At 40.8% G+C, this 15,614-nt stretch overlaps 1 protein-coding gene across 5 annotated transcripts in view; it reads right to left on the reverse strand.

Annotated features, from left to right (window-relative positions):
- Positions 1-15,614, reverse strand: part of LOC128692948 (cytospin-A) — a 531,559-nt gene that overhangs the window by 397,956 nt on the left and 117,989 nt on the right. For 3 of the 5 annotated variants that reach the window (XM_070092043.1, XM_070092042.1, XM_070092040.1), the window contains exon 1: positions 4,699-4,770. The exons of the other annotated variants lie outside the window; for them this stretch is intronic. In XM_070092043.1, the coding sequence (XP_069948144.1) occupies positions 4,699-4,755 (57 nt within the window). In that variant the 5' untranslated portion in view covers positions 4,756-4,770. Of the gene's footprint in view, positions 1-4,698; positions 4,771-15,614 lie in introns of those variants that run through there. 5 annotated transcript variants of the gene reach the window in all.

Consider the following 15,614-nt stretch of genomic DNA (forward strand, 5'->3'; position numbering starts at 1 on the left):
ATGTAATCAGTTCATCAACCTTGAAGTAGCCTTGAGGTGTCCATCCCTCAGCCTCCAGAAGTGTTCAGCTCGTCTTCAACAACACCTGAGTGTTGCATATGTGTCTTACTCATCCGACTCATGTCTATATATTTCAACTTTAGTGTAATGTACTGACCATTCTCTGACTCTTCTATGAAACATTAGAACCTTTCCACGTGATATAGCAAGTACTCATTGAACTTTTGCGTGTGATACAGCAGCTATATAGTGTGATACAGCGACTATTCACTAGCACTTTTCTAAGTGATACGTGCACGGTGTTTATAACCCGCCTGGGGCCATAAGCGTCCTGGATTCCCATTGTGTGTTCCTCAATAGGTGTACAATGTAGACAACACTTGTGTGGCTGGCTGGGGTCAACATGCCGGTGTTACCATGCTGGGGTCAAATACTGGCGCCACGACACTCTAGATCTGAACCTCAGGTTAACAAGCTGAGAGAGAGCTTGGGAGGGGGGGTCAGGGACCTGGGGAGAAGGCCAGGAGCTAAGACTCGACCTCTGCGACCAGAAATACGTGAATATATACACACAAAACCGGTAATTAACATGCACATCAGATCACGTGTCTATCGACAAGTGGCTCTGACAGCTGGTAACACACATACACACAGAAGAGGTATAATATAGCTCGTGGAGCAGGCAGAGAGTGGACCTGGTGGCGACCAGTGAAGAGGCAGGGCCAGGAGCTATGACTTGACCCTTGCAACCACAATTTGGTGAATTAGGTGAGTACACGCATATATGTACACACACCTTCCATTATGGAACAAAAGAACAAAAATTAGTTTCCGGTGTTTTATGGACTACACGAGGGTCTTGAAGACCTCGGTTCTCCTGGAGGTCTTTATGAATATCATCAGGAGCGGCTCTACTATGAAACTAGTGACGCTTAAACCTGAGGGCCCCTAACCCGGAGGGGCCCCAGAAGCCACTTGAGTCCACATTGCTTAAAAATTTTTGGTCTACTGTACGAGATTTTTTAAATAATAATAACAATGTAATTCAATACAAAATATTTAAAATAAAAATCAGAAGGTAGGCTAGGCCTGGCTAGGCCGTAAACGGAAAAAAAACCGTTCAAATTAAGAATATTTCATTCTAAATAGATGTAATATAAAAATAATAAATAATTTAAAACACTATTAACATTTATGGCAGAAATTAAAATTTTTATTAAAAATGATCTCAGGCTCGTCATAATAAAAAAAAATGAAAGCCTATTTCGTTGCTCGCGGTCAATTTCAGTAACTTATTTACTCGAAAGCTATGAAGCACAGAAAGTTTTTATTCACACCAATGACTTTGACGTGTGAGATAATACAGTACAACAAATTTAATAAAAAATCAAGATGTAGTGCCTAAATTTAAAAAAAAAAAAATTGTGGTAATCTGTGGTGGAGAAGATAAGAGATCATACAGACCCCGCTGCTGGGTGCGAAGGTCCCCCCCCCCCCAACAGTTCAAGCTTTAGGGGCCCCCAAAAATGTAGGTCAGCCACTGGATATCACTAACTGGGGATTAAATTATACTCTCAGTACAGTATATATACTGTTCCACAACTCTCGGCGAGGATAAAAATTCATAATATATGGCCGGTTCTCTGCTAGGTTTAAAGCCTATCGATTGCACGTGAGCCATTACGACCGCATGTCACCTGTACACCATCAGCCCAAAATATATTAATCACTAAAACAGTTATCCAAAATCTGCGTATATACACTTACTAATGTAGATATACATATATATACACTTGTAGAGCAATGGCAGTGCATTCGGCTCAACCCAGAGATCCTGAATCTAATCCTGGGCAGGTTAGACGTATGAGCGCGTTACCTAGCACCTGAAGTCCTTGCTTCATAGCAGTAAATAGATACTTATGAATAAGTGAACTGTTGTAGGTCGCATCCTGGGGGAGGGTATAAGGACCATAATGGAAATATGCGATACTGCTTGGCTTTCTTGGCTTATCCTGGGTTACTAATCAAGCTTCTATATACGGCATAATGATTTTGACATCAGAAATTACATTACACATACGCAGATTTTGAAAAGCCCTTTTAAGATATAATGACTAAAGATCCTCCTTTGAAAATAGAAAATGTTATTAGCTCAAGAGGTAAGTAAGTTTATTAAGATACAGGTACACAAATACAGTGGCATAAATTATCATGCAAAACAGAATATGTGTAGATTACCTAGGTTAACCCCCAAAAAAGTCAAAGTGACTTACTTCCATTGGGGCTCTTGAAAAGCCTTGTCAGGAGATTAAATTTTGCCACCAAAGTGGCTAGTTTATTGTGTGGCCCGGTGGCCTGGTGGCTAAAGCTCCCGCTTCACACACGGAGGGCCCGGGTTCGATTCCCGGCGGGTGGAAACATTTCGACACGTTTCCTTACACCTGTTGTCCTGTTCACCTAGCAGCAAATAGGTACCTGGGTGTTAGTCGACTGGTGTGGGTCGCATCCTGGGGGACAAGATTAAGGACCCCAATGGAAATAAGTTAGACAGTCCTCGATGACGCACTGACTTTCTTGGGTTATCCTGGGTGGCTAACCCCCCGGGGTTAAAAATCCGAACGAAATCTTATCTTATCTTATCTTATCTTACCCCATATCCATCCTGTGGAGGGTAGCGCAAGAGCATATGGACACACAAAAGACCTAGGAACTAGTCCCTAAAAGGGTTAAGAGGAGTATATATCCACAGTTCACTTATCTGTTACAAGCAAATTCAGGAAATTTGCTTAATATATTTAGTACCTTATTGAGGATTGGGATACGACTCCACGCCCCCTGAGAGGACAAGGTACATCATTACATTCAATGTACAAATTTATACGGCTGTCTACAAAATCATTTATAGATTTCCTGAGTAGCGTTCACCTTGTATTAGCCAGACAACAATGATCAAGTGTGCAATCGGCGCGGGCAAGTCTTGCATCTGTCTTGCCCTTCTGCATCAATTTTAATAATGAGGGAGTATGAATTATTTATTTACAATGAATAGTAGTTGAAAACTGCAAAATGCAACAGAGAAGTAGGAGGCAAACAACAGCCACAAGGAGGCAGGAGGTAAACAGCCACAAGGGGGCAGGAGGTAAACAGCAGCCACAAGGGGGCAGAAGGTAAACAACAGCCGCAAGGAGGCATTAGGTAAACAACAGCCACAAGGAAGCAGGAGATAAACAACAGCCACAAGGAGACAGGAGGTAAACAACAATCACAAGGAGGCAGGAGGTAAACAAGTCACAAAGAGACAAGAGGTAAACAGCCATAAGGAGGAAAGAGGTAAACAACAGCCCGCGGCTAAGAATGATGGACGTAGGCTACTTGGTTTACCAGGTCTAAAGCCTATTAACTAAACGAAGGTCATCAAGACCATTCTCCAACAACAGCAGTCAGCAATACTTCAGATCCTGCTGTAGTAATGAAAGTACTCTCTAAGCTTATAAATACTGATATATACACCCCTCCAAACGTGTATACATTGCTGATCTCAGTACATATACATAAGACATATTCCTAAGAATAAATACAAAATTCCTGGATAAGAAGTCAAAATCGTTAACTTTATCGGGTCTCTATTGGTTAAATCTATATACCACAACATTTATGCACCCTCAGAACCACTGTACAAATTTATTCTGCTCTCTGGAAAACCATCTGTATATTTTCCTAAGTAAAAACTTGCTTAACCTGGTTCAATGAGTATGAGAACCCGTTTCGCTGGCTGCCCTCACTCCACAATAATTGTCTACGTCACTGCCAGCACCAAATCAAAGAAAACGGACCTGCACACAGCCAACAGAAAACTGATGATGATGAAGGATCGACTCGATTAAAAATACGTAATGCCCGTAAATGTGATTTAACTGTGACTTGTTTTGGGAAATTTTTCTTACATCCGCAGCCCGGCCGGAGGCCAGGCCTTCCTGTTGACTGCCTGGTCGACCAAGATATTGCTGTTTGCAGTTCGTCGAATTATATATGTCCATCAAAGCCTACTTGATCTTGAAGATTTTTATATTTGTTTTGGCAATATTTCTGATATCTGCTGACAGGAAGTTGAAAAGTCTTGGACCAAGGATGTTGATACTGTTCTCCCAATGTGCATATGGCACCCCCTGTTTTTCACTTATTTTTTTACATTTCCTCCCATATTTCTCACTAGTAAGGGACTTGGCTCTCCAATGTATTCCAAGTATATCCTGCCAGGTATGTCTTCTTTCTTCACTCCAGAGAGTAAATTCCAAGTACTTTGCGGCAATCCCAGTAATAGATCTCTATATTTTTCCAGCACAGATATCTCTCCTGCTTTATATAATAATAATAATAATTATTATTATTTTTAAAATGTACGTTATACAACTGATATAGGATTAGTTGAACAGAGCTGTGAGCACATAGCAACATTCTAGGCGTGAGATCACAAATTATTCACTTGCTTTGAAAGTTCTTATTATCCACCCTGTCATTTTCTGGACTTTGATACATTTGCTTTACTTTGTTCTCCAAATAACATCAAAGTTGACATCATTTTTCCAAAGTCTTTTACTTATTTCTTACGGCTGATGAGGTCGTCTGCCTGCATATCTAAGGAACTGAAATTTATATCTACACTAAGGACCTGTCAAGAACTAGGCCATTAGTACTCACATGTGAGGAGGCTCTCATATCCAGTGACAGACCCCACTGTCTGTACACTCCCGTCATGGCTCACCTGCTGGGAAGAGAAGAGAAACATGAGCATGATAAAGTACCAAGATGAGTGAATCAATAAGAACCCATCATTACACCTGACGTATATATACTGCCACTCCTCCTACTGCCTGTCTGTTTATATTCAACAGCTGATATCTGTTTATATTGAGCAGTTGATGACTTCTATGTTTATATTAATAAGCTGATATTATTTCGTTGCCACAATGCTTTACTTCTTGACAAAAACGAAATAAACACCGTTTAAAACAGGAAAAAATAAGGGGTACAACATAACTTATATCTGTACAAAATTTGGTGATTGTTCAGTGTTTAATTATTAATGTTTACTATTAGGATTGTTGTTAAAAGGCATTATCGGACAGCTGAGATAACGTCCAGGTCCTCTGTCGTAATAACACATTAGTTTCAAAAACACATCACTTGCATCAAGTCACTGTAGACATAATTTCTGTATCTGGTCATGTTTTAACATGCCAGAATACAGAGAAGTGACAGCTCTAATTTGAAAGTGAACTTGACTCTAATTTCTCGGAACAGTCACTGTAGAGCGATGCATCTGTCCTGTGTGGACATACACTCTGGGTTAAGTGAGGTACACTGTATGTCTTGAGAACGGTTGACTTGTTTAGTGGTTATCTTTTACTTATGTTTTCTGTATTGGACTCTAATTCTGCAACGCCTGCGTGTCTCAGGAAGGAGTCGCAGGTTTTTAGGAATTACCCTATACTAGGATTGAATGAACTTTGTCTGCCTTGTTGGTGTAACCGCAATATATTGGCTAGATTTGACCTCTCAGATGGCAGCTACACACGCAGGCACGCGCGCGTGCACACACACACAGACACACACACACAGACACACACACACAGACACACACACACAGACACACACACACAGACACACACACACAGACACACACACACACACACACACACACACACACACACACACACACACACACACACACACACACACACACACACACACACACCAGGAAGCTGAAAACGTCAAATGAGTCATATGGATGTTAGGAAGTATTTCTTCAGCCACATAGTTATCAGGAGGTGGAACAATCTGGAGAGTGAAGTAGTGAAGGTAGGATTCATACATAGCTTTAATAAGAGGCAAGATAAGGCTCTTGGAGACGGGAGATAATGGAACTGGTAATGGCCAGCGAAGAGGCGACGTCAGGAGCTGTGAATCGACCCCTGCAACCACATATAGGTGAGTACACAATATTTACTTAGGGTGATATGCATGTGAGTTGTACACCTTGATATCTGTGCGGATCTTAAGATGATTTTTATGTTATGTATTCTTTATATGTTAACTGTAGCACAACTGATGAAGTTACACTTGGCACACAGGTGGATAAACATTTATGTTCTATATTTTCACCATTTCTCATGCAAACTGTAAATATATTTGTACTCGATTCCATTATTCAGTGAAGGATGGTATATTTTACAATTCTTATTGTGCTAAATCCCTGAAATGGTGAAGAGTAATGATATTTTTAACTTATAAACGTAAGATGTTATACCTACAACAGGCATTGTTTTGGAAGCACACACCTGCGGTGCTACACGGCCCCAGCATATAAGAGAAAAATTTACATTCGAAACATCGAATGTATTCATTAATCTGGCAGGCATTAGCTGCAAATGAGCAGTCAAAACTATCGTACATCTCTGACCTGAGTCTGCACAGGGGTTGACTGCCCTGAGAAATGGCTGCATAATCTTCCCATTACGTCGCATAAAACTACATGAGGCCAATGCAGTTGGTTATAAGTCTCCTAACAGGTTCAACACGTATGCCTAAATAAAATACACTTGTATGTTATGTTCTGAAACCACATGTACGAAATGGTTACGGAGGCACGGGGCGTAGCTGTAAAGAGAGTGACAGAGACTTGACTCCAAGGCAGCGTCTCTTCCCGAAATGGCACGGGCCAGCGAGTAGTTAACCCGCTAACAAGACACCTGCCATTTGTACCAGCCTCTCTGCGCACTTCTGCAGCTTCATCTCCATAATTGAGCGGGTGAGCAGAGTGCTCAGTAGACACACTTGATCACACTACACTCTGCTCTTGCTGCTTCCTCGACAGCCACCCTCTGCTCGCACTGAAATGTGTTCGTGATCCAGTGATGGTCACCAGGCAGCACGTAACTTATATTGCATGCGGCTTAGCCCCTGTACACCTGTTTTTGGTGATACTAATACTGCTGCTGGTGGCGGTGGTGGTGGTGGTGGTGCTACTGCTGGAGGTGTTGCTGGTGGTTCTGGTAATGCAACTGGTGCCGGCGAGGGTGCTGATACAGCCTATGGTGACCCTGGTGGTGGTCCTTGTGGTTCTGATGATAATGCTATTGCTGCTGCTTGCATTGCTGCTGGTGCACAAAATACAAGTCACTCCTAAACACCATCTACTTCCTTACAACGGGTATAAACAACGTCGTAGTTAATTTTCCCTACAACACGACCCATCTCAACTTAAATCCTGGACCAGAGATCAAGTGAGACCTGGGACCGCTACCTATCATGTGAGATTTACCACTCCGACAAGGAGAGAGGGGTACTTAACACATTTTTATTACGACAAAGCTTCCATCTTTGTAGACCCTTATTATCACTTAATAAAGATTTAAACAGACAGAAACGTTGTCCAATAAAAGCTTGCTCAGCAAAGTGCCTTTTCTTTATTTCACTGACCTTAATGATAACGCATCCTCAAATTACGTTCATTTCTTATACAATACAGTACGTCAATTTCTGAACGTATTACATTTCGTCCATCCGCTGGTAGTGTATTCAAGGCAACATGGCGAAACGCACCGCATGCTAGTGGCTTTCTTTTGTGCTTAACAATATTTTATTACACGTAAACTGCATTCTGCATACTGCAGAAAAAATATATTGCATTGTATTAACTAGGGTATTAAGGGATGGTGCTGGAGGGGCTTCCGCCATCAGTAAACACTAGTCTCTTTCTCTCCCTCTTCCCTGACGCCCCCATTAAAAAGAAGGTATAACCAACGACGCACTGTTGCATTTTAATATGTTGAGGTGGTGACGATGATTAGGGAAACACGTAATTATAACACAAGATTTTTGCTCCATGCCAAAGCTTACTTGTAGGGACGAACTAAAACTGCAATTCGTGGAGATTTATAATTCTTATCAAGACACAAGAGGTAAGAGATGATGATGATAATAATAATATATATATATATATATATTCTTTCTTTCAACACACCGGCCGTATCCCACCGAGGCAGGGTGGCCCAAAAGAAAAAAACCAAAGTTTCTCCTTTCAAATTTAGTAATATATACAGGAGAAGGGGTTACTAGCCCCTTGCTCCCGGCATTTTAGTCGCCTCTTACAACACGCATGGCTTACGGAGGAAGAATTCTGTTCCACTTCCCCATGGAGATAAGAGGAAATAAACAAGAACAAGAACTAGAAAGAAAATCGAAGAAAACCCAGAGGGGTATGTATATATACGCTTGTACATGTATGTGTAGTGTGACCTGAGTGTAAGTAGAAGTAGCAAGACGTACCTGAAATTTTGCATGTTCATGAGACAGAAAAAAGGACACCAGCAATCCTACCATCATGTAAAACAATTACAGGCTTTCGTGTTACACTCACTTGGCAGGACGGTAGTACCTCCCTGGGCGGTTGCTGTCTACCAACCTACTACCTAGGATATATATATATATATATATATATATATATATATATATATATATATATATATATATATATATATATATATATTATATTATATTATATAATATATATATATATATATATATATATATATATATATATATATATATATATATATATATATATATATATATATATATTCAGTTTCTGAAAATCACATAAGAAAAATATGAATATTAAATTAAATCATACAAAACTTTAATACTCACGACTACTACAACTATCAGCCTTATAAAAGTACTATTACTACTACCACCACCTTAGCGTCGCCCTCACATCCGACAGATATCCTTATAGGGACTGCAAATCTTCTGTTGCCTTTTTTCCCCACCTCTCCTAACGCAGGGTGTGTTGGAGGCCCCGCTATATAGCACCCTAGATAAGGGACACTGCTCGTGTCCCCAGATCAGAGGGCTCTTCTAGCTTCCCCTGCTATAACACCTTCAGTAAGGGATAACCTGCTAGTAGCAACACTACTAAAGCCGTCTTCAAGAATATCAACACACAAGCAATCATAATGCGCACGTATTCTCCTGCAAGAGAAGTGTCTTTAACAGCAAACATTCTCCTCAACGTTAAAGTTCCGAACCAGAAATTTGAGTTTTTCACTAATAACTACCCACTATGACGAGCCGAATGCACTCTGAAACAAGTCAGATGTCTACGTGAAGACTAAGATACAATGCTAGATCGTGCTATACATGATTCAAATTCTAGAACTGCACCGTAAAAGTGGAAGAGGGTTGTTTGACAGTGATCTCAACGACGTCGTGCGTTGAGTACACTGGAACTACAGAGTTCCACATCTTTATGAGCGTGTGTACTCTGGACACATGGTGATGACCTAAAAACTAACTCCACTTAACGCAACTGTGATGAAGTATACATGGGAAGCAATGAGCATGGTACGTTATAAATTGAATGGTATATCATATACCAATGGTATATCATACCTACAAGATATAGAATTAGACACCTGTGCAACATTTGGGTATCCTTATATGTAGACGTTTCACCAGTGGCTTTATCAGTACAATACTTTCTTCATATTATGTCCTTGTATTGTATTCATAAAGCAACTGGATGGCGAAACGTCTACAAATAAAGATAACCAAATGTTGCACATGTGTCTAATTCTTCATGGTGTACGTTAGTCTGAGAATAAGAAGCAGTAACTGAGTGTTAGAAGTCACTGGGCATGTTTGTAGACTTGTTTAAGCAATTACTTTTAGTAACCAGATCTGTTTACCTGCAATGTCATCTTAGAGTCAGATCCAGTTGTGCTCAACAACACGCTTAATGACGGAGATCGTAAAGATATGTACTTGAATGACAACCAACAAACTCACACTCAGTACTAAGTAGACCTTGTACATAGTGTTTGGGTATATCGGTAAATGTTCAGCTGAACATAAAGGTAAATATTATACGCAGTTAAAGACAAGATGAGAGCAAGTCTTTAACATATACACCTTGACAGCAAACTAAAATTCGACTCTCGTGTCCAGCATATATCAAAGAAAATTTCTAAATAAGTGGTCATTGTTCCAAATATACGATGCTATGTATCTCAAACAATATTACTCCGTACCACTCTCTTAATATATCCTTACTTCCCTTATGGTAAATGTGCATGGTGATCTATAACAGCAAATCAACCAAAGCACATCATAACTCAACAAAAATCTATTAGAATGAATCAGTCAGGTTCCAGACGACACACACCTCACTGTTCAATAGTTGAAATCTACCCAACACATACAACAGCCACATTTACCCCTACGTATACATGACACCCACTTTAAATACTAACTACGGTGTCCCGCAGCTTGACTGCTAGCGCACTCAGCTCACATACTGAAGTATGTGGTTCGATCCTCGATACGGGTGGAAACATTAGGACGCGTTTCCTTAAGACACCTGCTGTCCCTGTTCGCCTAGCAGTAAAATAGGTACCTGGATGTTAGTCGACTGGTGTGGATCCCGTCCTGGGGAGAAAATTGGCTTAATTTGCGCGAAATGCTCTGTATAACACGGGGTTTTCTATGTAGTAGTATGTCAGTGATGTCAGCTAGGACTGTATACCTTGTACATGTAGAAATAAAGATTATTATTATTACATCTTGAGGAGTTGCAAAAGAATATATACACACATTACAAGGATATTCCTTTGATATCCCTCGTGTTCGACTCTACTTTATCGACACTCCACGCACTTAAAGACGCCAAAATATGGAACTCTGTATCAGAAGATGCAAAAAGTTCTTTATCTGCCAACTGTTTCGAAAATATTAAGAACGTCTATTAATTCTGATGTGAATTACACGTAGAAGGAATAGATACATCCAACATATACAATGCAGCCTGCTCATCCAGGTGATAACTACCCTTCATACAAGAGGCCTGGTCACAGACCAGGCCGCGGGGGCGTTGACCCCCGGAACTCTCTCCAGGTAAACTCCAGGTAAATATACTCGTGCAGTCACTCTCACCACTATAGTTCTCACTCTCACCACTATAGTTCTCCACAATAATTATTATAAGTAAAATTAATAACAGTTCTCTATCACCATCTCTTAATATTACTTTACTGTTTTTATATACAGTGTTTTGCTATTGTCAATAATCTTCAATTGAATAATCTTTATCTTCGTAAAATTTAATTAGATTAAATTAGCATTCAAATAATCTAACTCTAACTAAACAGATATACAATGTAAAGTACTTTTAAGTTCTACTTTTAGTCTGATCGACGTAGAATTACCGACAATATGTTAAGTAAAAGGACACAAATGCAACTAATGTGACATTTTCTTGTGGCAACGTTTCGCTCTCCAGGAGCTTTATCATGCCTTTATCAACTGCTTGACAAAACTCCTGGAGAGCGAAACGTTGCCATAATAAAACGTCACATTAGTTGCATTTGTATTCTTTTACTTAACAGGTCTGTTTTTGGACCAGGCCGAGGGGAGGGGGGCCCCTGACCCCCCGGAAACGTCATAACTAAGAGCTTTCCAACTTTGTGAAATATCACTGAATTTCACAACAACTTTGTACGTTTTTGAAAAACAGGGTTTGTTATGTGTTAGTGTAGTGTTGTGAGTCGCAGCCTCGGTAACACTGGTGTGAAAATACGTTAGAAACCCCCGTTCTGCTGCACGTCTAATCCTTGAGAAAACTCCAATGTTTCAGAAGACAGGAGACATGCTGGCAGTATTCCAGTGTTGGGTAAAGGTTGTCTGCACTGGTGATGATGATGATGATAACCGTCCCAACAGCAAACAAATGCCCCCAGCCCTGCCCCACCTTGCAGCTGGCTGACCCCTACAGCTTGCTCTTGACCCCAACACGCCTCCCCACCTCCTCGACACAACAAATTCAGCTACAAAACAATCACATTTCTCAACATAAACAAAACTCATTAGACCATAAGCGGCACTCAACCTGCGCAACACATCTCCGCCTCCACCAAATTCTTAAATTTCAATTTTTCCTCATTCACCAGCTATTAATTATTGAACTTTTTTTTTCTTTTTATTATAACTTCATTTATATTTACGTTTTTATGCTTGTTAGTTTTCATCTGTCAAAGGATCTTGTTAATAGACTCTTAAACCTACTGTTAGTGTGTGTGTGTGTGTGTGTGTGTGTGTGTGTGTATACTCACCTAGTTGAGGTTGCAGGGGTCGAGTCCAAGCTCCTGGCCCCGCCTCTTCACTGGTCGCTACTAGGTCACTCTCCCTGAACCATGAGCTTTATCGTACCTCTGCTTAAAGCTATGTATGGATCCTGCCTCCACTACATCGCTTCCCAAACTATTCCACTTCCTGACTACTCTGTGGCTGAAGAAATACTTCCTAATATCCCTTTGATTCATCTGTGTCTTGTGTGTGTGTGTGTGTGTGTGTGTGTGTGTGTGTGTGTGTGTGTGTGTGTGTGTGTGTGTGTGTACCGAGCTGCATTTACCGAACTGTGGTTGCTGGGGTCGAGACTCAGCTCCTGTCTCGCCTCCTAGACCACTCTGACCAGCATCACTAATTTCTGCTCTCCTGGGCCTTGTCATATCTACTCTTCAGGCTGTGTACTGGAGTTGCCTCGTCCAAGTCTTTCCACTTTTCAACCGTTTTGAGACTAAAGAAGTGCTTCCTGACATCCCTATGGCTCATCTGTATTTTCAGCTTCCGCCTGTGTCTTCTTGATCCTGGTCCACTTAATACAGTCTGTCCCTATCCGTCTTATCAAAGCTTATTAGGATTTTTATGTCGTAATCATGCCCCCCCCCCTCCCTCCGGTCTGCCTTTCTCCGTCAGAGTCATCAGATTCACTTCTTTCAATCAAAAGATTAAAAGAACCGAAGGAGGAATTGTGAATCAATTCCCGCCTTCTCAAATCTGTGACTACAAATCTGAAGATGCGGGAGTTGATTCACACACACACACACACAGTAAAGCTCCCATATCACCACCAAGTAAGACACTTAGATAACCGACTCAATTAATAGAAAAAAATAGCATTATATTACCACAACAACTAAAGCTTATCGGTAAAAGTGTCAGGAAAAGGACGTTAAGCTGATGAACTTGCACAAGCGTGAGGGTACACAGCCTTGAATAAGCAGGAACTACTGCAGATAACACGTGATGAGGAACACAGTGGACCATCTACTGTCACAATAGTGACTCTATATAACCTCCCACAGGGTCGGAACCTTTAACCAGTGCTGATAATGGCTCTGAAGTCGATCGCGGTGTACTCAAGCGACTCTGAACTCCTTTTAAATTAGATTTGACGATTTAATACTCGATTTTACTAATGGCTTTGGAAGATAAACACATGTACCCTAATGGGACTGGAAGATAGTAGCAGCGTGTGGCGCAAATACTCTGAAATGTGAAGACATCTTGCGGGTACCCTAGCAGCTGAATGAGAGTGAGTTCGGCTCACACTCGGAGGACCCGGGTTCAATCCTGGGCGGTTAGGTACATGGGGGTGGGGGGTCTTTTAACATCTACCGCAACTGTTCAAATGGCAGTGAATATGTGCTTGGATGTATTAACTGGCTTATGAGTCACATCCTGGATAAGAGGACCAAATCGCCCTATTAAACGTAAGCTTCCGGGTTGCTGTTGTTTTTCTTCTGACCTTCTTTTTTTTCTTTTTCGAAAGTGTGACTCTGTCTCCATATTGCGTGTACAAGAAAAGAATATTTTATCTGCAATGGGTCTGCAACACTGAAGATCGTCAGCCTAATCCTAATGGATGAGGACGATAGCAACGTGTCCTCTGAAAAGGGACACGCGGTTCAATGGGACAGATGGAATCATTTTTTTTTAAATATATCTGACACCCTTTAGTGAATTTTCTATGCAAGAGAAAAGCAGGTCGCAACTTGCTAGCGATACGAACCTAAGCACGTTAATGCTGAGATAAAGGTGGAGCGAAACGTGTTAGGTAAAGATGACGAATGAGATAAGAAAAAGTTCACATTAATAATCTTCGAAAATACGAAACAGTCCTAAGGCAGATCAAAAAGTTTCCAAGCCTATCAACACCGTTTCCAAGCCTATCAACATGGTTCCCTGATGAAGTACACTACGGCTTACTTGGAGATTAATAAGACAAAGTGGTTATTATTACTATTGTTTTTAGTATAATTACTAGTGTTACTAATATCTTTTATTATTATTATTATTATTATTATTATTATTATTATTAATGCTGCTGCTTGTGTTGCTTCCATCATAATTGTAATTAATTTGTCTTTGACACGACTGGCCACTTAAACCTGTAAACAATAGTGACCATGAGTTTAATTAAGAAAAATTGACTAAGCCACGGAGGTTGTCTGTGGCTGTTTTTAACTGGCCGAGAACAAACATAGTTCAGGGTCCCTCACCCACTGCAAGGTGATTGTGAACGCCCACACGCCCGCACAGCCTCACCCACATGCTCTTTTCATGCACCTTTTATCAAATTATTTGTTCATGATAGGGGTCGTCCCAGGTTGGGTAGGAGGGAGGGGGGTTAAGGAGGTTTTGAGCTCTAGGAACTTGGCATCCAACAGGTAGGTTTTAGCACGTTAGATCGGAGTGTTAAGACGAGTGCTTTTTACGGTGTGACGTGCTGCTGGAGTGTTAGTAAAGTAACACTTACGGGGGGAATTCGTGGAAACCGGGTAAACGGACTCGAGTCCTAGAGGTGAAAGAAAATAAGAGTGCCTGCACTCTAGAGGAAGGGTAAGGGTGTTGTTATTCGGATGATCATATAAATTGTGATGTTTAGGCACTTCTGACAGGACAGCTATTGAATGATGAATATGGATCTTTTTTAGGATACGGCTGGTATATAAAAAAAAACTTCTGGTGCACACACCAACCCAATATATACTACATGCCTCTCAACAGTTCAAGATTCTTAACAGATTCGTGTCTGTGTCCGGTCTGTTTCTTGCCTGCCTGCGTTCCTGCTTCTCAGCCTCTCTATGTCTGTCTCTCATTCTCTTGGAATATGCAAATTTATGTCAATTATCTTTTCTTTCCTTGTCGTCAGTACACCAGTAGGACCCAGGAACATGTACACGTTTCCTTAAGACACCTCCTGTCCCTGTTCACCTAGCAGTACCTGGGTGTTAGCCGACTGATGTGGATCGCATCCCGAGGACAAAATTAAATGAATTTGCCCGAAATGCTCTGCATAACAAGGACTCTTCTATATAGTAAGTCACTGATGTCAGCTAGGTCTGTATAAGTTGTATCGTACTTGTAGAAATAGATTATTATTATTATTATATTATTAAGGTAAGGTGGCAGTGGCCACAGCAGCAACTATTGGCTTACTGGTCTGAGTGAATTGGTACATATTTTATAAAGAGAAATGGAAAAAACTTTAAGACACGGGTCTGATGATGACTGACTAGATAAAGTTAAGTTATCTGACCGAGGACTTCCACTGTCTCACACGTCCGGTCAAATATTTAATATCATACCATAAGAGGTAATGGTAGGTTCCTGGGTTAGTAGAAGAGATTGCATTAACTAAGGAGGTGGTGGTGATGCATCGCTAATGAGTTACTAACCTCAAGTGTCGTCTAATTCTAGTGTGTATAAATGATACA

The sequence above is a fragment of the Cherax quadricarinatus genome, chromosome 38, assembly GCF_038502225.1.
Source record: "Cherax quadricarinatus isolate ZL_2023a chromosome 38, ASM3850222v1, whole genome shotgun sequence".
NCBI lineage: Eukaryota > Metazoa > Arthropoda > Malacostraca > Decapoda > Parastacidae > Cherax > Cherax quadricarinatus.